At 37.6% G+C, this 21396-nt stretch overlaps 2 protein-coding genes across 4 annotated transcripts; both read right to left on the bottom strand.

The window, feature by feature from the left end:
• Nucleotides 1-1067: 1067 nt before the first annotated feature.
• LOC131958120 (legumain-like) lies at nucleotides 1068-11758 on the bottom strand. 2 transcript variants are annotated; one of them, XR_009389202.1, is made up of 14 exons: nucleotides 11535-11758; nucleotides 10003-10100; nucleotides 9552-9633; nucleotides 9067-9158; nucleotides 8652-8727; nucleotides 8293-8355; nucleotides 8074-8143; nucleotides 7211-7329; nucleotides 6327-6416; nucleotides 5006-5095; nucleotides 4762-4869; nucleotides 4158-4325; nucleotides 2286-2468; nucleotides 1068-2250 (listed from the first exon to the last, which is right to left on the bottom strand). XR_009389202.1 is itself a non-coding variant. In XM_059322996.1 (13 exons), exons 1-13 carry the CDS (start codon nucleotides 11649-11651, stop codon nucleotides 2340-2342), a joined length of 1302 nt encoding a protein of 433 aa, XP_059178979.1. In that variant the 5' UTR covers nucleotides 11652-11758; the 3' UTR covers nucleotides 1068-2339. The 2 variants fall into 2 exon arrangements, 1 of the variants encoding a protein (XP_059178979.1); XM_059322996.1 differs by having other exon boundaries at nucleotides 1068-2468.
• A 4040-nt stretch (nucleotides 11759-15798) lies between these two features.
• On the bottom strand, nucleotides 15799-20806 carry LOC131958119 (uncharacterized). 2 transcript variants are annotated; one of them, XM_059322995.1, is made up of 5 exons: nucleotides 20696-20806; nucleotides 19091-19226; nucleotides 17830-19054; nucleotides 17039-17181; nucleotides 15799-16007 (listed from the first exon to the last, which is right to left on the bottom strand). In XM_059322995.1, exons 2-5 carry the CDS (start codon nucleotides 19224-19226, stop codon nucleotides 15946-15948), a joined length of 1566 nt encoding a protein of 521 aa, XP_059178978.1. In that variant the 5' UTR covers nucleotides 20696-20806; the 3' UTR covers nucleotides 15799-15945. The 2 variants fall into 2 exon arrangements, with proteins under 2 accessions (XP_059178978.1, XP_059178977.1); XM_059322994.1 differs by having other exon boundaries at nucleotides 17830-19226.
• Nucleotides 20807-21396: the final 590 nt, after the last annotated feature.

The raw sequence follows: 21396 nt of genomic DNA on the forward strand, positions 1-21396 counted from the left end.
TACACTGGTACACACTGACCTACTCTGGTGCACTGACCAACACAGGTACACACTGACCTACACAGGTGCACTGACCAACACAGGTACACACTGACCTACACAGGTGCACTGACCAACACAGGTACACACTGACCTACACAGGTACATATTGACCTACACAGGTACACACTGACCTACACAGGTGCACACTGACCTACAGAGGTACACACTGACCAACACTGGTACACACTGACCTACACAGGTGCACACTGACCTACAGAGGTACACACTGACCAACACTGGTACACACTGACCTACACAGGTGCACACTATCATCTGTGAACTATAAGCCAAGTCTGCTATGGGACAGTGTAGCCTAGAGGTAGAGCGCTAGATTGCAAACCCAAAAATCTTGAGTGAATCAGTAGAACGTCCCTCAGTCTAACCAGCGCTGATGGGTAGGCCTATCTAACTAGCATTAAGGAAACTAGGTGACTTGGCATAGTGCTGACCACACTATCCCTTCATGTGCATAGGTCACAGAAACAGGTGAACTCTACTTCCTTTGCCTCATGGACCTTCAGTACTAAAAGGAACTTTTATTTTACGTCCGCTGGTATTGTCTAATTTTTTTGTAAATTATCTCAAATTCAAATTACTAGCAATAAAAATGACATCAAAGCTTATCTTTTATCAATTTTAAAAAGACCCATAAACCTACAATAAATCAACAAGAGCTTATCTCAAGTCAACTGTGATATTAACCCCATATTCATACATTTATTATATAAAAGATTCCTCTTTACACCTAGCAATACATTGGGCAAATGAAGTAAAGTTCATATATTTTTATTACCTGGGGATTTGGAGGTGTGGGCAGCACTATGCCCAGCTGCCTTTACTTTCCCTAACATATGTTATGTACACATTAGAGCTTGGGGGACTTATTGACTTACTTGGACCCGGATTCAAATTCGAAACTTTTGGGTTAGCAGCCTAGCTCTCTACAGCTTAGGCCGCAGCCCTATATTTGTGTTTAATTTTTTTAAAAAGGTTTAAAAATACACTATAAATGATTATAAATAACCAAGTCCCAATTACTTTTATTCAAAAAGAAGTTTAATTTTTAAAAATTGACAAGCGTTTGACATGAACTGAAATTAGAACATTGTACAAAGGAATGCATTTTGATTATCATTTTACCTTTCTATAATTACCTTATTAACACACGTGCTATACATGAAATGTATGCAGTTTTAAGCACAGTGTGTATATAAATCCTTGTAACATTAAAAATCAGAATAATTTTACAAAAGCAAATTTCTACCTAAACTAAAAATAAAATGAGATTTCTAAAACCCTGAAACTGTTAAATCATGAAATGTGGAGTATCAATTGCAAAAAATAGATAAAATAGCCACTAAAATATGTTCAGATTTTATCAAGCAAACAGAAAAAAATTATTTTATGAAGCTTGAAAGCTGCTGTATACAAAATACTAAATTAACCTGCTGAATGTATAATCTTTCTGATAAGTAAAAATTGGTGAGAAATATTTTTGATTCCTTGAAACAATAGGTGGACAATATAACAAAAAACATGTAAGAAAGACTTGACAATATGTACAGAAATTAGGTACAGGCCTGTTTAACATGAAACTAGAGAAACGACCAAGGCAAATGTTGGTTTTATTGTAGTCACGGTAACCTGCAGTTACCGCAAGCTTGGGGTTATGGTAAGTTTTGCTTGCAGTTACGGCAAGTTTAGCTTGCTGTTATGGCAAGTTTAAACCTATAAAAATATTTAACTGGGATCAATGTTTCTCTTGGTCTCAGTTTTATCGGAAAGTACTTTTTATAACAATACATTATGATGGTTTCGACCTGAAAGACAGTGTTAAAATGAACATTTGCAGTTCAGTTGGTTTTATGGTAATAATTTAGTACCATCCATTCATACAACAATTCGTTCCCATATACTTCCAACATTATCACAAGTCAAATATGAAAACAAAAAATGTCGCAGTGAGCATGCAAAAAATTAAAATTTACTGTACAAATCTTAGGTGACTGGTAAAGAAAACTTGAAGAAGTCACTAAGATGACTGGTTCAAAATCACTCAGATGTCACCAAAATGGTTTTATTTAAAAATCATTAAAATGTAACCTAAACGATTTCATTAAAGATTATTAAGATACAACCTAAGTTATTTCATTACAGATCATTAAGATATAACCTTAATTATTTCATTAAAAATTATTAAGATGACACCTAAATGATTTCATTAAAGCTTGTTAAGATGACACCTAAATGATTTCATTAAAGATCGTTAAGATGACACCTAAGTGATGGAATTCACTTTACGAAGTTGTCTTGCAGATGCTGGAGTCGTACGAGGCTCTACCAATGGCTGACCAGATTTTTTGGTGAGGGATGTCAGCCTCGCACATGTTGGCAATCACACGCAGTTTCCTCAGTGCATAGTCATTCTGCAGAAACACAACACATTCAATAAGTAAACTCATAGTCATTCTGCAGAAACACAACACATTCAATAAGTAAACTCATAGTCATTCTGCAGAAACACAACACATTCAATAAGTAAACTCATAGTCATTCTGCAGAAACACAACACATTCAATAAGTAAACTCATAGTCATTCTGCAGAAACACAACACATTCAATAAGTAAACTCTTAGTCATTCTGCAGAAACACAACACATTCAATAAGTAAACTCATAGTCATTCTGCAGAAACACAACACATTCAATAAGTAAACTCATAGTCATTCTGCAGAAACACAACACATTCAATAAGTAAACTCTTAGTCATTCTGCAGAAACACAACACATTCAATAAGTAAACTCATAGTCATTCTGCAGAAACACAACACATTCAATAAGTAAACTCTTAGTCATTCTGCAGAAACACAACACATTCAATAAGTAAACTCTTAGTCATTCTGCAGAAACACAACACATTCAATAAGTAAACTCATAGTCATTCTGCAGAAACACAACACATTCAATAAGTAAACTCATAGTCATTCTGCAGAAACACAACACATTCAATAAGTAAACTCATAGTCATTCTGCAGAAACACAACACATTCAATAAGTAAACTCATAGTCATTCTGCAGAAACACAACATTTAACGATACTCAGTCATTCTGCAGAAACAACACAATCAATGACACAACTCAGCCATAGAAACAACACATTCAATAATACAAATCAGTCATTTTACAGATATAAAACAGTTTCAAATAAAATCACCAATACAACCTAGTGATTCTGCAGAAATTTACAACAAATTATTTGATTAACACATCAAATTGTAATTTTCAACTAAAATAGGTGTAAATGTATGGCGTGTGACTTTATGTTTGATGGAGTTTGTCTAAGTACACAAAATCATGTCAATGGAAATGTAAAACAACCGCATGAATGAAATGGAACTCTAGTGGCGCATTAGGTGAGGTGTTAGCCTGGAGCTATGCAACCCCTTTGGACAAAAATATATTATAACTATGAAAATTTAGTAATTTCCCCCCCCCCCCCCCCCAATCCAATGTTGGGGCAAGGTGGTAAATGCTTGTGTACACATTTTGTGAGCATTGGGTTAACTAAAAATTATTACAATGGGTGTATGAGCTAATTACACATAAAGTAGCATCCAGAGTTTTGCCATGTGTTTTGTTATAATAATCTTGCCAAAAACAGACTTGAACTATGGTAAATACAACTAATTTTTTTTTAGTTTTATTACTAGGTTTGAAAATAAAAATTTTGGAAAATAATTTTTAGACCTGACAATAACTTACGAGATTCTAAATGAAATTATGGGACGGCGTGGCCTAAAAGGTAAAGTGCTGGGCTGCTAACCTGAAAGTTGAGTGTTCGACCCCGGTACTAGTCAGTAGAACATTTCCGAGTCAACCCAGCTGTGATGGGTACCTAACTCAAGTAAAAGCGGCTGGGCATAGTGCTGGCCACACCTTCCCTTCATATGCCGAGGCCAAAAACATAAACTCTACTTCATTTGCCCAAAGGTTCGTTAAGTCTAAAGAGTATTCTTTACTTTTGTTTTTACTTTACTAAAAAAAATTTATTCTAAAACTTAAAACTAAGTTGCAAAAAAAAAAAAAGGTTTTAAAATTAGTCTGAAGTAACGTTACCTGTACAAGACTCAGACCAGGGCACATGTCTGAAATAAGCCTCAGACTCTCCCTGTAACATTTGAAGTCTGTGAACTGGAGTGGGGCGTGCAGGTATATCTCGTACAGGGGGAAGGGGGTCACAAGTTCAACAACCTTCTTGAAGTAGTCTTCACTCTCCTGTTTCAGCTGCAAGATCAGGCGCTCATTAATTAGTTGTGTTAATTTTTATAAATGACACATGCATGGATATTTCTGATATAAGTGAAATTAAAATTACAAAGCTCATCTTGGTCTAGTTTGGTTCAAACTAATAGTTTAATGATGTAGATTAAATTTTTTTTTTTTTTAAGTTTAAATTCAGTAGTGTAAGTAGATCAAATGTTTTTTTTTTCATTTAAATTCAATAGTTTAAGCAGATTTAATTTCTCTGAAGTCTTGTCAAACCCAAAAATTTACTTCAACTATCAAATAAAAGCTAAATCACTACAGTGACGACATTCGTTTAAAAGTAATTTGGAGTATATTCAACAGTTTTAGCAGATTAAATTTAATATTTTTGTATCAAAAGCTAAAATTCAATTAATTTATTGACGTGATATTAAAAAAAAAAACATTGCCCTACCTTTATCAAGGATTCATAAGCTTTCAGAGTTTCTTGGTTGCTGCTGTCTGATCTAATTTTTCTTTTAAGGATTTCCATCTTCACATCCTCTGAGGGTACAGCATCCACCTGGAAACATCACAATATTAAGTTGTGTTCGGATGCATTACAGTTATGGCGTATTAATTTACAATGCAGTGTATTGGCTGATTAATTAAACTTGATTTTGGTGTTTAATTAATGAGTCATTAAAAGAAAGACTTACTGTGGGGTGATATGGCAAACCTCTGCCAAAATTGAATGTCCTGGAGGTCAGATTGCCTTGAAAGTCTGCCAATTTCAAGTTGCCCATTTTCTGTCATTAATAAAAAAAAGTTTTTAAAAATCCAGCGATAAAACAAAGATAGAAATATTTTCTTGACTTTGGCCATTAGTTCTGTGTGCTACAACTAGGTATAGTAACAGTTCTGTAGTTTCCATGTTGGTATTGAGATATTTAAAATAATGACAGGTGAAATTAATTTTTCCATATTTTTCCTCAACGGCTGCTAATCTGAAAATCTGGATCGCGGATTGAAGTCAGAAGGACAACCTTGATGCCATCCAACTCTGACAGGTTGAGTACTGGTGTGGATTATTACTCAACCCAACCATCCCATCAACAATAAGTGGCCAAGGAATTCTCAAGTTTAAAACACATGCACTCATATTATTACCCCATATTATGTTAACTTTTCAAAAGACCATGACATGCAATATTATATTTTCAAGAACGCCCCCCCCCCCTCCCCACATGTTTTAATAAAAATGCTTCTCATAATGAATCAGGCTTTTTATTATAATGTATTACTGGCTAAAAAATTAATTTAGCTGTTAAGACTAAAATTTAATAAAATAAGTACACTGGATTGTATACTGCCTAACTATATCGTTAGTATTTAACTAGCCCTCAGAAATGAAAACGTACAATAGTTGAATAAGTGTCATTTGGATTGGTCAAACAGTATATAAAAATCTGTTTTCTGGACAGTAAATGGGATAAGTAACAAGTAATCAATTGCTATTTCTTTCTTGTTGAGAATGTCAAGAGTTGAGGCCTGATAATGGCTGTATTCTTCTGATGTTTTAGTCAGTATCTACAGGTCATCTTAAACCTTTAAATATCATCTGATATCTCAATGCAGACAAAACAAGCAGACACTTGATGCTGATAGACTTTCAGGTCACCAGGTCAGGATTAAAAGGTCACCAGGTCAGGGTCAAAAGGTCACCAGGTCAGCTTTAGAGTTATCTACAAGTGTGATATAAACTTAGCTGAGTCTGCAAGGTCACTGCTCTACTCAGGTTTTTAAATAAAGAAGAAGTTAGCAGATAACAGAAGGGTTAAGATGGTATTTAATCACAACCTAAAAGGGCGATGACCTAAAGTTCAGTTAGATAGAAGATGAGGAGACAAACCTACGGCAACTGTGAGTCCTGATTTACAACAGCAGATAAGTAGGAGTGAAAGAATGTGGAGAAGCAGGCTCAAGTAGAGCCACAGGGATGGATGGATAGATGGAAGGCTTAAAAAAAACTTGACCTACCAAATCTCCATACTCCATCACATGACTTGTGTTGGTTTCCTTCTTCACCAACTTGAACTGGCTTTGCAGGGTTTCTTGAGACAGGTCCTCCTATTTAAACAATTATTGTGTACAATTATTTCATTTGAATGGGGGCGGTGTGGTCAAATGGTAGAGCTTCCTAGCGGTAATCACAAAGTCTCAAGTTGGGATCCCGGGTGCTATTCTATACAACACCCCTGAGTCCATCCATCTCTAATGGGTGCATTACTCATAATAGCTAACATTACTTCAGCTGGGCATAGTGCTGTCAACACTATCCCCCCTCCCCACTCCAAATGCCAAGGTCAGTGAAACAGGTTAACTCTACTTCACCTGCTACATAGACCATAAGGTTTGAAAGTGTACTTTACTTTTTTTTTTTATTTATGATAATATAACCATGACTTACTAACACATAAATTTTAACATTAAATAACATGCAGCACAACACACAAATGTCTCAGCTGACAAGTGGAACAGCATCACATTTAAGAAATAAAAATCCAAAATCAAACAACTGCTGTCTTGCAGATTGTTCAAGTGAGAATAAAGGGTATCAGGAAAGAGAAGCAGGCATAAGTCAGAGTTATATGAACATAAATTAATGAATTGATCTTGAATTATATGGACATATATTAATGAATTGATCTTGAATTATATGGACATATATTAATGAATTGATCTTGAATTATATGGACATATATTAATGAATTGATCTTGAATTATATTTAAGGAAATCTCATAATGTGCAATTAAGAACATCTGGAGACCACAGTCCAGTTCATCCGCTAAGTGGCAATTATTGAAACCCTTAAACACAATCAAGAACGAAGAAAAGCTACAGGTAAAAGAGTCGAACTTACAACATCTGAATCTTCCATCCAGAAGACACTGTACACATCTCCGAGGTAAGTTTGTCTTCTCTCATCATAGTAGCAGGCGTAGGAAGATTCATCAGGGTTGGCAGCTGTTGTCACAAAAACTGGGGACGCAAGTCAGAAACACGGTACACATTAAACTGCCATTAAAATAAGGAAACTACATAAAAATGCTTCAAGAAAATTCTATGTGAATTAAGGTTTTAAATACAACTCTTATGGACCTGGTGGTCCATGGGAAAGATAAAGTAGAGGTCTCTTTATTATGATCTTGGCATATGAAGGGATAGTGTGATGAGCACTATAGCCAGCTGTATTTACTCTCCTTGATGCAAGTCAGGTACCCATTACAGCTGGATGGACTCAGTCCTACATCCAAAACTTTTAGTATAGTAGACATTGGCTTTTATCTTATGAACGCACCATACAATCACGTTTCAAAAAACACGTCATTCCAGATTATAAAAATTGAAAAGTTACTAATAGTAATAATTTTGGTCGGGTTTTGCGATGGTTAATGAAATTTTGTGAGGTTTCATGAGAATTTTTAAATTTCAGGAGAATTCCAGGAGGTTTTTAAGTATTTTAAGTTTTCAGGAGTTTTCCAGGACCTCCTGGAGGCCGCACGTACCCTGTACTATATATAGGAATGGCAGATTTGACAACTAAAAATAAAATCTGAGGTTTATAAAAACAAAATGTAAAGTATGTAAGAGGCTGGAGGACCGTTTGGTTAATGCCATTTTTTTTCACTATTAAGTTTGATGGCAAATTTGGTGACTAAAAAATAAAATCTGAGGTTCATAAAAACTCCAAATGTAAAGTATGTAAGAGGTTGGAGGGCCTACCATTGATATCAGATTCCAAAAGGTTGTAGAACATGGAGCCAGACTCACAAGCCTCAATGTACATCACCATCTGCAACATAAGGTTGGTGAAAATATAGGAATCACACTTTTTTAAAATCATAATAGTTAAGTAGGTCACAGCCAGACAAGTGTGTCACAGCCATTCAAATAAATTACCAGCAACAGCTTTAAAGGATGGAAAAGTAACATATGGCTTACCTGTTTGTAACGTTTGTTGGCGTGCATGGTCTTGATAGCTGTGTGAAGATCTTCAGCATGTAACTGGGGATGAGATTTAGACACTAATTACTGCAAGAACAAAATGGTGTACTTTCAGTACCATTTAGGGATTTGTCTATAAACACAACACTCCTAGGATCAAGGTAATATGGAGTTATGGCACCTGACTGGGTTGGTTCACAAAGTATGACAACACACTTTTGTATAGAACAAACTAATGTTTGAATATCTAAAGGACTTGTATTAGTATATATACGGTTTCTAATATTTATTTTAACCATAAGCATATAGATAAAACTTTAAAAATTGAAACAGGTATAAACGTGTAAATCCCTTACATAGGTTTGAGGAAAAGCCAAAATACCAGGAGCACCGTGGTCAGCAAAGTTGACAAAGATCCTGTCATCTGCTCCACTAAAAGTTTAGATACAAAAAGATAAATTTTAAAAATTAATAAATAAAAGTGAATATTTTCCACATTACAAAAAGTAAAGCCCCCTTTTCAAACCTGACTGTCCTTGGGGCAAGTGAAGTAGAGTTCACCTGTTTCTGTGACCTCTGCATGTGAAGAGATAGTGTGGTCAGAATTATGCCCAGTTGGGTGGACAGGGACGTTCTGCAGACTTGAACCCAGATTCTAACTTAAAACTTTGAGATTAGCAGACTAGCGCTCTACCACTAGGCCATGCGGTTCCATTTTTATCCAAATAAAAATTATTAACTATTGCTTTTAAATATTAAAGAAATGTTTACCTAGTGATAACTTTTCCTTCTCTGCCCAAAAGTTTTTTAATTCCCTCAGCATCTCCAGTCAATACTTTTAGAAAAACTTCTGGTGTTACTTCCTGTTCATAACAAAAAAATAGATTTTTACATTACTTTTTTTTATAGAAAACAATTATTCATGATTGTAAACATTCATGTAAAAATAAAAATCAAACAATTTTTTTTTTAAAATTGTACAATCAGTTGTTGACACATCCCAAGTCAAAAGGAAATAATTATTGCAGAACAATGTACACTAGAAAAAATTTAGTTTGAATAGACCTACAGCTGAGTTCTAATAAAAATAATTCTGTACTGTTTAAAATGCTTCTAGGATTAAATGTGTTGTACAGAATCAGAACGTTTTTATCAAATTTAATTTTTAACTATATTTAGATGAACTAATGGTTGAAGATGAGGGTCCACAATCTCTGAGTGTGCATGAGTTTCAACAGATAATTAAAAGTACTCACTTCTCTAGAGTAATGTATAGGAACACCCTTGTAGACATTCGGGCCATTTGGATGATTTATTATTTCACCTTTCACTGGGTTGCTGTAATAAAAATAAATAAATATGAAAACACATTTTTTAAAAAGTAAATTTTAATGTTCATCTTCTTTTCCCATTCTTCTCCAAAACACATGAGGCAGATAATGGTGGAGTTCATCTGTTTCAGAGACCTTAGCATTTGAAAGGATAGTGTGGTTAGAACTATGCCCACCCGCCTTTACTTTCCCTAATGCTGGGTGGACTCTGACATTCTATTGACTTGAACCAAGATTCGAACTCGAGACTATCAGTTTAGCAGTCTACCGCTAGGCCACGCTGTTCCCATAAGTTTTAATGTTGGTGTAAAAAAGAACCGATACTAGTTACGAGAAAAAGTGGCAAAATAAAAATCTTGTTGAAAAATGTATTCACCTCATACTGTAGGCAATGTCGTCATACATCATGACAATAATGTTCTCCTCAGGAATACCATGATTTCGGAGGACATGAAATGCATGGCATATGTCTGCCTGTAAAAAAAAAAAAACATGTTTTATTTGTAGGCTTATCATACAATCTATAGAACTGTGTTCAAATTTTATTAGCCTGATTACAAAAGTTCAGAATTTTTTTTCCTTACTGTGCGACCAAGTGAGGGGAAATATTTTTTTTTAATTGTTGCTTACAGTAATTAGGCCTAATTAATATTTAATAAAAAAAAATCAATGTGCATTTAAATTTAAAAATTTAAACATAATAGATGCGGATTTTTTGTGCATTACTTTTAATTACTAAGCAATGAACATCATGATTTTAAAAAGCAGCATCGAACTTCAGTGGCGTAGGCAGGGGGGGTTAGGGGGGTCATAACCCCCCCCCCCCCCCATAGACCCCTCGGTATATGTAAAAAGTATGAGGGGGGGTGCAAATCGAAAGTTTGAGGGGGGGTGCAAATCGAAAGTTTGAGGGGGGGTGCAATTCGAAAGTTTGTCCCCGGGTAAAAATTGGAAACCCCCCCCCCCCCCCCCTTGAGACGATCCTGGCTACGCCACTGTCGAACTTAATAGTGAAAAAAATGGCATTAACCAAACAAATGGTAGCATTAATCAAACAGGCATGTTTAGGCGCATAGGGCTGAGCCACAAAAGAAAAATCTCGGCGGCATAAGACCATAAAGGAATATGCGTCTAACGAGAAAAGCCAATTTCTCAAAGCATAGATAATTTATCTGTACAGCATCACTTTATGTAATTTAGTTAGGCCTAATAGTTTGATGATTAAAATCTGATAATCAGATTTACTATTCATATTTTTATTTAAAAAAATTTCTTAGGTGCTGGAAAAAAATCATGGGAACATGACATGTTTAATTTTTAAAAAGTCTGTACTATTAGGCATTAGGCCTATAGAATCGTTTTGAATTTATATTTAACTCAATGAATGCAACAACAAGACCGCCGGTTGCTAGGGATACAAAATACAAAGGGTCCACTCAAAATATCATCCAGATCTAGTACTATTACTGTCTATTACTGTAAAAATTAGAACTTTGTACTTTGTCATTTATTAGAATTAGTTAAGTATTAGATCTAGTCAATTCTAGTCTAGATACTAATACTAGATCTAGTAGATAATCTGATTTTGATCTAGATCTACACAGTATACTATAGGCCTACATTACTACATAATCATATCTTATTTACAACAATCACAAAAAAATGCCTTACAAGTTCTTAACTAAGATTCTTAACTCCTACACTTAGTACTTAATATTAACTAGGGCCTATACTATACATACATAGGCCTACATACTAAGTTACTAACTAAACTCTAAGTTCTGATTAAAAACTAACTAGGCCCTAATAATATTAATAAAGTTATAAACAAAGTAATAGTAAATAAATAGGCCTAACTTGTGTACTAAGTGTACTAGTACTACTGATGAGGATTGGTTGTAAGCGTACCTGGTGTCTGTAGTTATAAAAGCCATTCGAACCAGCGACAAGAAGGGCCCAGTGTTTTTCAGCTGAAATTGTTGCCACGAGGCTAGCTAGCAGTGCAACGACCACCAACTTCAACATGATTGAAGAATTAAATGAAACCACTAGATGGACTTAAGGCTTAAGCCTGAGAGCGACAGACTTCTGCTTGGTAGAGTTCAATGCCTACACCACAGATTATTTATACTCCTCAAGGCTGTCCTGGGTATTCGATATAAATATGCCTGCGATTACTTGTAAAGATTGAATAGCACTGCTAAGTTTTATCAATTTTTATAAAAACTTTAAATTATTACTCATTATATTTTATTTTTATAAACACTTCCATGTATATTTTGTCTGAGATATACAACTATTTCTTTAATATTCTTTTAATACTACGTTTTATAGTTCATGGATATATTTGGATCGATTCCAACCACCATTGTGGGGATAAACAAACAGTGACGTAAAATTTTCAGACTAGTCACATGATTTTTGTCACATGCTTGACCTAATTTCGATTTTCCTTTTGTACATCGTTTCAACACCTGTATGTCTTGTGATCGAGTTGTGGCCATTGGTCAATAAATAATAATCCCCTGGGCACCCATTATCTGATAACATAAACTACACTTTAACCGAAGTCATAAGCCGCATTTGTTGAATTCCATAGTTAGCAACACGATATGAGATCTATGGTAAAGACCACAGTAAAATTGTCTCTTTTGACCTAGAAGAAAATTAAATAAAATCGCACCAAAAAATTTTTTCTTTCATTTAAATCCAAAACAAGAGGGTAAAAAAAAAGACCAAAAACACGCGATAAATGCCTTAAATGGTTCGTCTATAAGCACTGTTTTAGTTTATGTTGCAGTGCTCATGTTTTTCGTAATTTTATGTTTTAAAAAAGACAAAATATAGCCTAAATCGATATCATTATCAGGTAAGCGGTCATCTATTAACGACGACATCTTACGTGTCAATTTACCCCACCCCATCCCCATAATCTCAGCGTTTCGATAATGAAAACCACCCTCCTCGTGACTTTATTAAAAGATTATACTAGGGGGCAGAGGCGTAGAGACCCTTCCCGGGGACAAACTGTTCAATTTGCAACCCCCCCCCCTCAAAATTTTGATTTGCACCCCCCTCAACCTTTCAATTTATTTTTCCAACCCATTTTGGCGCCCCCTAAGGTCGGCGCCCGGGGACATATGTCCGTCCCCCCCCCCCCGCCCCCTCGCTACGCTTCTGCTAGGGGGGGGGAACCATCCAGAAAGGGTTTTCAAAAGGTTAGCCAATGCATTATCTGATGGACAACTCACATTTAAATCGATATCAAAAACCGGGACACGATCCACCAATGTATGTGTGTGTGTGTGTTTGTTTTCATTTGACACAGGATATTGGCCGTGAATTATAATATAGAAGCCCTGTTAGTCCTAAACAACAACACGATCGAGTCATTAGAAGATAAACAAATTAAACATCCATTAATTTTAATTTAATGCGTACATAAATGATAAAACACCATTAAATGCCGCACCGGGTGACACCCTATCTCGCTGCGCCACTTTGCAGTAGCCTACCGATTGTTCTGTTTAGGATAAGTGGTAGGGTACGGAACATAAAGGCTATCCCCCACACGTGTCTTGAGTTCAGCCAGGGTTTCTTTTAGACATTTCTCTGGGGTGGGGGCGCTTGAAATTTCCCGTGGTCTACCTACGGTCGTGTTTCCCTTGGGGTTCCAATCTTATAGTGCCTGTCTTGTGATGTATATGTGTCTGATGCAATCCCATTTGCGTTTTTTTGTGTTTCTTTGCAAAAAGGGTCTTACCCAAATAATATTATACAGTTAGAGACACTATTATTTCCTTAATGCTATTTGGCAATAATTTGTTTAAAGCTGAAAGTTTTGTTTGCTTATTTTTTGTTGAATGTAGGCGTTTTGTGACGATGATTTTTCTTGAATTAACAGCAAGCACCGGAAACTGAGTGGTCTAGCGGTAGAGCTATCTCTTATATGCCGAGGTCACAGAAACAAGTGAACTCTACTTCACTTGCCCTATAGACCGTCAGGTTTGAAAGTGAACTCTACTTCACTTGCCCTATAGACCGTCAGGTTTGAAAGTGAACTCTACTTCACTTGCTCTATAGACCGTCAGGTTTGAAAGGGAACTCTACTTCACTTGCCCTATAGACCGTCAGGTTTGAAAGGGAACTCTACTTCACTTGCCCTATAGACCGTCAGGTTTGAAAGTGAACTCTACTTCACTTGCCCTATAGACCGTCAGGTTAGAAAGGAACTCTACTTCACTTGCCATATAGACCGTCAGGTTAGAAAGGGAACTCTACTTCACTTGCCCTATAGACCGTCAGGTTAGAAAGGGAACTCTACTTCACTTGCCCTATAGACCGTCAGGTTAGAAAGGAACTCTACTTCACTTGCCATATAGACCGTCAGGTTTGAAAGTGAACTTTACTGTGCATTTATCTTGCAATTGTGTGTTGTTTTTTTTTTTGTTTTTTTTTTTGTATAACCTACTCTGGCTTCTCTATTATCTGACTCATCTGGGTCTTTAGTTTCGGTCTCGATCTGGAAATAACGCAGAATTCTTGGAAAAGGGGACATAACCCGCAAATTCTTAAGTTAAAAAAAAAATTGGTTAACTGAAATGACGTGTCAAAAAAAAAAACAAGACAATTAAAAACCAATTAAGTGTCACGCGCGTTTTTTTTTGTTCTGTGTGACTAATGATCGCGCGGATGTTGTTAAGCGAAGTTGCTTTGTCCGTTATGATTTGTTTTTTTAAGGAAACAATTTCTAAAATAAAACCAAATTATATTACCAAAGGACAAATTTTAATGCTTTTTTGTATGAGTAGACTACACATTTACTAGTATAGATCTTAGTTTAACTTATTCTAGGTAGGTTAATATTTTTTAAATAGATTTATTTTAACTACCAGAGAAATAATCTTTAATGTAATTTGTTTACACACATGGCCACACGTCATCAGAAAAAGTCGCCCCCGCCCCCAAACACACACTTAAAATGACGACACACTGCAGCCATCCCCCCCCCCCCCCCCGGTAACGTGAAATTCTCTTGAATCAGCAGTTTCTTTCAGGCATCTCTTCATTGCTGAGGGAGGGGGGGCGACAGGATAACGCCTACAGTCGTCCCCCCCCCCCCCTCCTTTTCCACACGAGCGAAATTGAATTTATGTAGAAAATATATACTATTACAAGTATCCGTCCCCCTGAAAATTTAGTGCCCCTCCACCCCCCCCCCCCCCCCCGGGAAAAAAAAGTCTGAATAGAAACTGTGATTCAGTAACAGTTTTGAAAGGGGATAACGCGACTTGACATGTAGGCCTACTAGAAAAAAAATGGAACAGATATTTCTTCTTAAAGTTAAAATATGATAAACCAAATAAGTTATCTGCTATCTATGACCTTTGGGGTCGTCTACAAAGAGATATCGTCTACAAAGAGATATCGCACTCCTGAGGTTGACATGGAGGGAAAGTGTTTAGAAAACAACACACATTTTTTTCTTTCATTTCAGAAAATAATTTTGAACTGAATTTTAGCAAACGCTACGTTGTTAATGTTTGGGGTCGGCGTGGTCGAGTCGGAAAAGCTCGTGGTTGCTAAAAGTATCGAGTTCAAACCTTCGGGCAGACGAGGCTCGCAGAGTTTCTTACCGCCCCCCCCCCCACCCCCCGAACGAAATGAAATTTACATAATTTATATAGAAAATATATACTTTTAACAGTGTCCGCCCCCCCCCCCCCGAAGATTTCAAGTGCCCCCCCGGAGAAAAAAGTCTGGAAGAAACACTGGAGGCTCGTTAGCTGGGCACAGCCACTGTTCTAGGAGAGACAACTCCAAAATCAAACATCTGCTGCCTTGTAGTTCGTTCTTGGTTGGAAAAGGCTATGGAAGCAAATCCAAAAAGAAAAGCAGGCTGAAATCGGAGTCAACGGCCTATATGGCGCCAGTGTTTATTCCAGACTTTTTTCTCCGTGGGGGGGGGGGGGGGGATTGAAATTATTTTCGGGGGGGGGGGGGATTTCCCCCTCCCCCCCCCCCCGAAGAGATGCATGAAAGAAACTCTGTATGCGCACAACCAGTTGACACGTATATTTAATAGTGTTGGAGGGGATCCCTTCCAACATTAAAATTAAGAACGAAGAAGAAAGAAGAATGTTTGGGGAACAGAAAAAAAAAAATAACAGTCTGAATTGTATGCTTCAAGTTTTATTGTTTATATTATTGTAGCAGCGTTAGTAACAGCAGAAGTAGCAACAGTAGCAATAGTTGCAGTAGTCCATTTGTATTTGTACTGATCGCATACTAAGCCGTCTGCTGCCACGTTGAGGTCTGCTTAACGCCCGGAGCCAATGCCACCACTACCAGGAGCAGGTGTGGTCACTGTAGCTGACCCACCTGGAAGCAAATGTCCACGGATTAGTTTCATGGATTAGTTTCATGGATTAGTTTCACGGATTAGTTCCACCACACACTCAAAGACAACACGTTTTAATTTACGTAAACTATGTTAAACTCGCTTTGAAATTTTTTTTTAAAAATATTTCAATGTCGTAAAACGAATAACAAAAGTGCTGGGTTGATTTCACATATTTTGCTACGTGGAGAGGGGGGGGGGGGGGGGATTTGAAATTTCCAGATGGGTAAGAAGAAAGCGGGCAATTATAAGGATAATTAAAGTATTTATTTGCGATCTATTTATTGGTTATACTTCTATTGTTCATACTTTTAACTCAATGAAGTAACTGGTAATTTATCACATTTAGCTGTATTATAATTCACTAACGTAAGCTAGGGAATCTATCACATAGAGTTATGTTATAAGTTACTCAAGTAATAGGTAATCTATCACATACAGTTATGTTAAGCTAGGGAATCTATCACATACAGTTATGCTATAACTTACTCAAGTAAGCTGTGGAATCTATCACATACAGTTATAACTTACTCAAGTAAGCTGGGCAGTCTATCACATACAGTTATGCTGTAACTTACTCAAGTAAGCTAGGGAATCTATCACATACAGTTATGCTATAACTTACTCAAGTAAGCTGGGAAATCTATCACATGCAGTTATGCTATAACTTACTCAAGTAAGCTAGGGAATCTATCACATACAATTATGCTATAACTTACTCAAGTAAGCTGGAGAATCTATCACATACAGTTATGCTATAACTTACTCAAGTAAGCTGGAGAATCTATCACATACAGTTATGCTATAACTTACTCAAGTTATAGGTAATATATCACATACATTTATGCTATAACTTACTCAAGTAAGCTGGGCAGTCTATCACATACAGCTGAGTTATAACTTACTCAAGTTATAGGTAATCTATCACATACAAATATGTAATTACTTAAGTAAGCTGGGGAATCTATCACATATAGTTATGCTATAAACATACAATTATGTTATAACTTACTCAAGTAAGCAGGGCAGTCCAGGCTACATTTGTCCAAGCATGACGTAGAGGCCGCTTGGTACTCTACACTGATGGAAACCAACTGCTCGCAAGCACCACAAACATCTGCACACGGGTTACTGTCGAACGCAACCTGTATTGCGCTGTTAGAAGCATATTGTGTTAGTTTATTAGCAGCGGGAATGTAAAAGTGTATCAGAGTGTTTCTATGCCTGTGTGTAATTGTAGTGTATATTTATTTTGCATTATTAGTTTGTAACTGTGTTTTTTTTATCTTTCTTTTTACAAAGCTAAATTTTCTATAAATACTGATATATCAATTTATATTTAGCTGATTTTTCATTGATAATTGTCAAAATCTTCCAATATAGCTTCTTGACTACTTAGTTTTCTTCTGCATTGAATAAATAAATAAGACTCAGTGGCGTAGCAAGGGTGGGGTGCGGAGCGCACCGGGTGACACCATTTAGGGGGGGGGGGGGGTGACACCAAGGTAAAATATAGCAAAATATACGTAGAAAAATGATAATTCCACTTAATTAGGTGATTAATTCGAGTGTTAAATAGTCTTTTAAGAGGTGCAAATCGAAAGTTTGAGAGGGGGGTGCAAATCGAAAATTGAAAGTTTGTCCCCGAGAAGGATCGCTACGCCTCTGGGGGTTGACACCATTAACTGCCGCACCGGGTGACACCCGACCTCGCTACGCCACTGGTAAGACTATCTAAAATGACTACGCGAATCTTAAATCTACAAAGGTAAAGACGAGGTGATAAGTAAAAGAAGGTCTTACGCCTCGCATTCGGGTGTAGTTGGGCCTCTGCACACTTGCACGGCGGCGGACAGCAGAGCCGGGGTTCCTTGTTGGCTGCAAGTCACGGCAGACAGACCCAAGATGGCGGTGACATTGAGAGTGTTGAACAGGTCAAGGACGACCTTCAGACCGAGGCTGTCGATCAGACACAAGACGACCCGCAAGACGTCCAGCGTGATTTGCCCGAGCTCAGTGGTAATCTTGGTGATGATGTCCAGAAGTGGGCTAATCCCCAGGCTCTTGACCAAAGCGCCGACTATATCTAAACCGACTATACCGTTTAAATTCAGAAGAGCGTCGGCTTTCAGACCAGCATTAGTAGAGTTGCAGAACTGAACTTCGGCGCCGATGACGGCCTTGAGACCAACAACATTAAGGAGGTTCAACAGGAAATCTAATTTTAGCCCGACGCCGAAGTATTCTAACAGACATTCGAGAGCTTTTAGAATTTTAGGAACAGATACCGTCAGGTCAGTTAAATCGACAGCGTTGAGTAGAACGACAACTCTCTTCACTAGTTCCGGGTTGAGTACCTTGCCTAAGAGATCGAAGACCCCCTTGATGAGGGAGTTCCCAGCGGGCGTCTTGCACTTCTCGTTCAGCCCAGTACCAAGGATACTTTTGACAGAGGGGAGCAGGTAGTCCAAGCCTACCACGCTGGTCACTGTGTTCAAGAGACAGTCGATGCCGCCAATCTGCGCCGTTCCGTTGACGACGACGTTGAGATCAAACAGACGGGAGCCGTTGGCGTTACAGAGGAAATTGTTCAGGGACAACAGGACGTCCAGCTGTAGAATCTTGACCAGCTGAATGACGACACCCAGGCCGAGTTTTCTAATCAAGCACAGGATTTTCCCGACGATTTCCAGGATCTCGCCCACGTCCAGACCGAGTGTTTGGGACAGGGTTTTGACGAGATTACCCACAAGCCCTTTGTTCAACCCAAGCCCAGCCAACAGCCCCTTTGGTCCCAACAGTTGATCCACTAAAGGTCCAACCAAACTATTTAAAATACCTCCAACGGGACCATTTGGACCTAACAGGCTGCCTACCAGACCTTTCTCTCCCAATACTCCACTAACAAGACCTCCGTCTCCGCCCAATAATCCACCCAGAAGACCGTTACTCCCACCCAATAATCCACCAAGAAGACCTGATCCATTATTACCACCCAGTATTCCACCCAGAAGACCTCCGCCACCACCTCCACCCAATAATCCACCCAGAAGACCCTCACCACCTCCACCCAATAATCCACCCAATAATTGATCCAAAAGACGACGGTTCAGCTCCACCGCCTCATCGTTGACATCAACGTCGGTCTCTGCTCTCACAGTGGCCACCAGCACCAGAAGTGGAATCAGTACAAGGCGCATCTATAGGGGGCAGAGTAAAGAGAAGGTTGGCTGTTAGGGTTAGGGTTACAGAAACTGATGTTAGTATAATCGTCAGTTTGACGCTAGAGGTAGAATTAGTAGGCAATTGTTTGGCTAGTGTTAGGGTTAGTGCTACAACTACTAGCGTAATTTACTATAATGGTGATTTTTTATTGGTTGGTTAGGGTTAGTGTTAGTAAAACAAGTACTTGTGTCAGTTAGAATAAAGGTCAATTTTATATTCCAGAGATGAAGCTTGTAGGCGACTGTATGGTTTGAATTACTGTTAGTTTTAGCTACAAGCAATTGCTTAGTTTAGGGGAACGGACTATAGCAAGTGACGACATAGGTGGAAGATCTGCTTGTCATAGATTGGGAAAGTGTCAGTCTTCATCTAGGTCAGTTATATTAGAAAAGAGTCGGTCGCTAGCTGGGATATAGGGAGCGTGTCAGTCATTATCTGAGATATTGGAAAAGAGTCATTCACTTCAGTTTATTTGAAAGCATACTAGTAGACTTTTAGTAACGGGTGGGAGGGGGGGGAGGGGGGAATTTAGCGAAATAAATGCCGATTTGAACTGAAGCCGAGAGTCTACAAAGCCGCGTGGTCAAATTTCACTTAACTTCTTGGAATAAACACATTTTAAATAAACCGGTAGTGATCTCCCCTAAACTTTCTCGAATATTCTTATATAAAACAACAGGGGATGGTAACTGGGGATATAGTTATGATTTTTAATCCATTTTAAATACTTAAACTTTTAAAAATAGAATAGAATCTCATAAAAAAAACATTGCGCACCAAGCAAACGCCGAATAAAAACGCGTATAATAGTGCGCAATATTATTAGTACTTTAAAAATTTACATTAGTTTTTTGAGAAATCGGAAGTAGCGTAAATTACTACTTCCAGTCAACGGAAATTACTCAAAATTTAACAGAAGGTAGAGAATTAGATCTTTTACTTACATGTGAAATTTCATTTATCTATCTGAAATAGTACTCAAGTTATAGGCTTTTGAAAAATTCAAAGTAGGAAAAGTACCACTTCCGGTTATCGGAAATCGCTCAAAAGTTGATACGGATCTACGATTTTGATAAAATACTTATATATGAAATTTCATCAACCTAGCTGTAACGGTACTCAAGTTATCGTGTTTACACACGGACAGACAGACAGACAGACACACACACACACAGACATACGGACAAGATTGTAAAATTATGTTTTTCCGTATCAGTGAGGTGTAAAACGTCGAGATTTGTAAAAATCTCGATTTTTTTTTTTGCACGATTACAATACTTTCTCTATACTACGTATATACGAGAAAGTAAAAATACCGAAAAAAAAAAATAACGCATTATTGCAGAAACAAAAGCAACAATTAAAAAAAAATCGTAAGCTTACACTATTTGAAAACAAACAATTTTATTTAATCTATATTAAAGCAAACGTCCATAACCCTTACCTTGACGGGTTACCAAACCTTAGACAACAGATATGAACGTGGTATGGAGCCCGGAGACCGGATATAGACTGCAAGAATTCTCTGACTATAAATACAGTTGGAGATGGCAGACGTGTGATTTCATTAGTGAGCTTCTCCGTCTGACAGCGCCACCTAGCTGCTGGGCAGGCGGCCATGACACCTATCATCTTACCTTCATCTCGACACGTGAGATTTGCCTTAGATCGGATCGTTTGCACGTGAGTGACTTCATAGACGAGCGCTGAGGTTGTAGCGGCTGGAGTTCTAGGTGAGTAATAAATGGACTCACGTCATCACGGGTATGAAAGTAGTGGATTAGTGTTACAATTTATGTCTACAATGAGGAGACCCCGCGAGAAACAATGGATTAGCATTACAAAACCTGTCTACATGTATTGGTATCAATGACATCATTACAACGAAATTACTGTTTAACTCCGAGCTTGACGGCAGGTAAAAAATAGGATGTGGACGGTGGAAGAACACGAAAGACGATAAACAAAAGTGAAATAGCGACGGTACGATAAGAAAAATACTTTATTATGATTTTTGAAAATGGGACGGCGGGCCTTGCGGTAGAGAGCTAGACTTCTAACCCGAGAGTCTCGAGTTCGAATCCGGGTTCAAAACAGTGTGACGTCCCAGCTCTGATGGCTACCTAACTCATATTAGTAAATCAA

Source organism: Physella acuta, unplaced genomic scaffold, assembly GCF_028476545.2.
Source record: "Physella acuta isolate Inbredline_101_S28 unplaced genomic scaffold, ASM2847654v3 ptg001292l, whole genome shotgun sequence".
Lineage (NCBI taxonomy): Eukaryota > Metazoa > Mollusca > Gastropoda > Physidae > Physella > Physella acuta.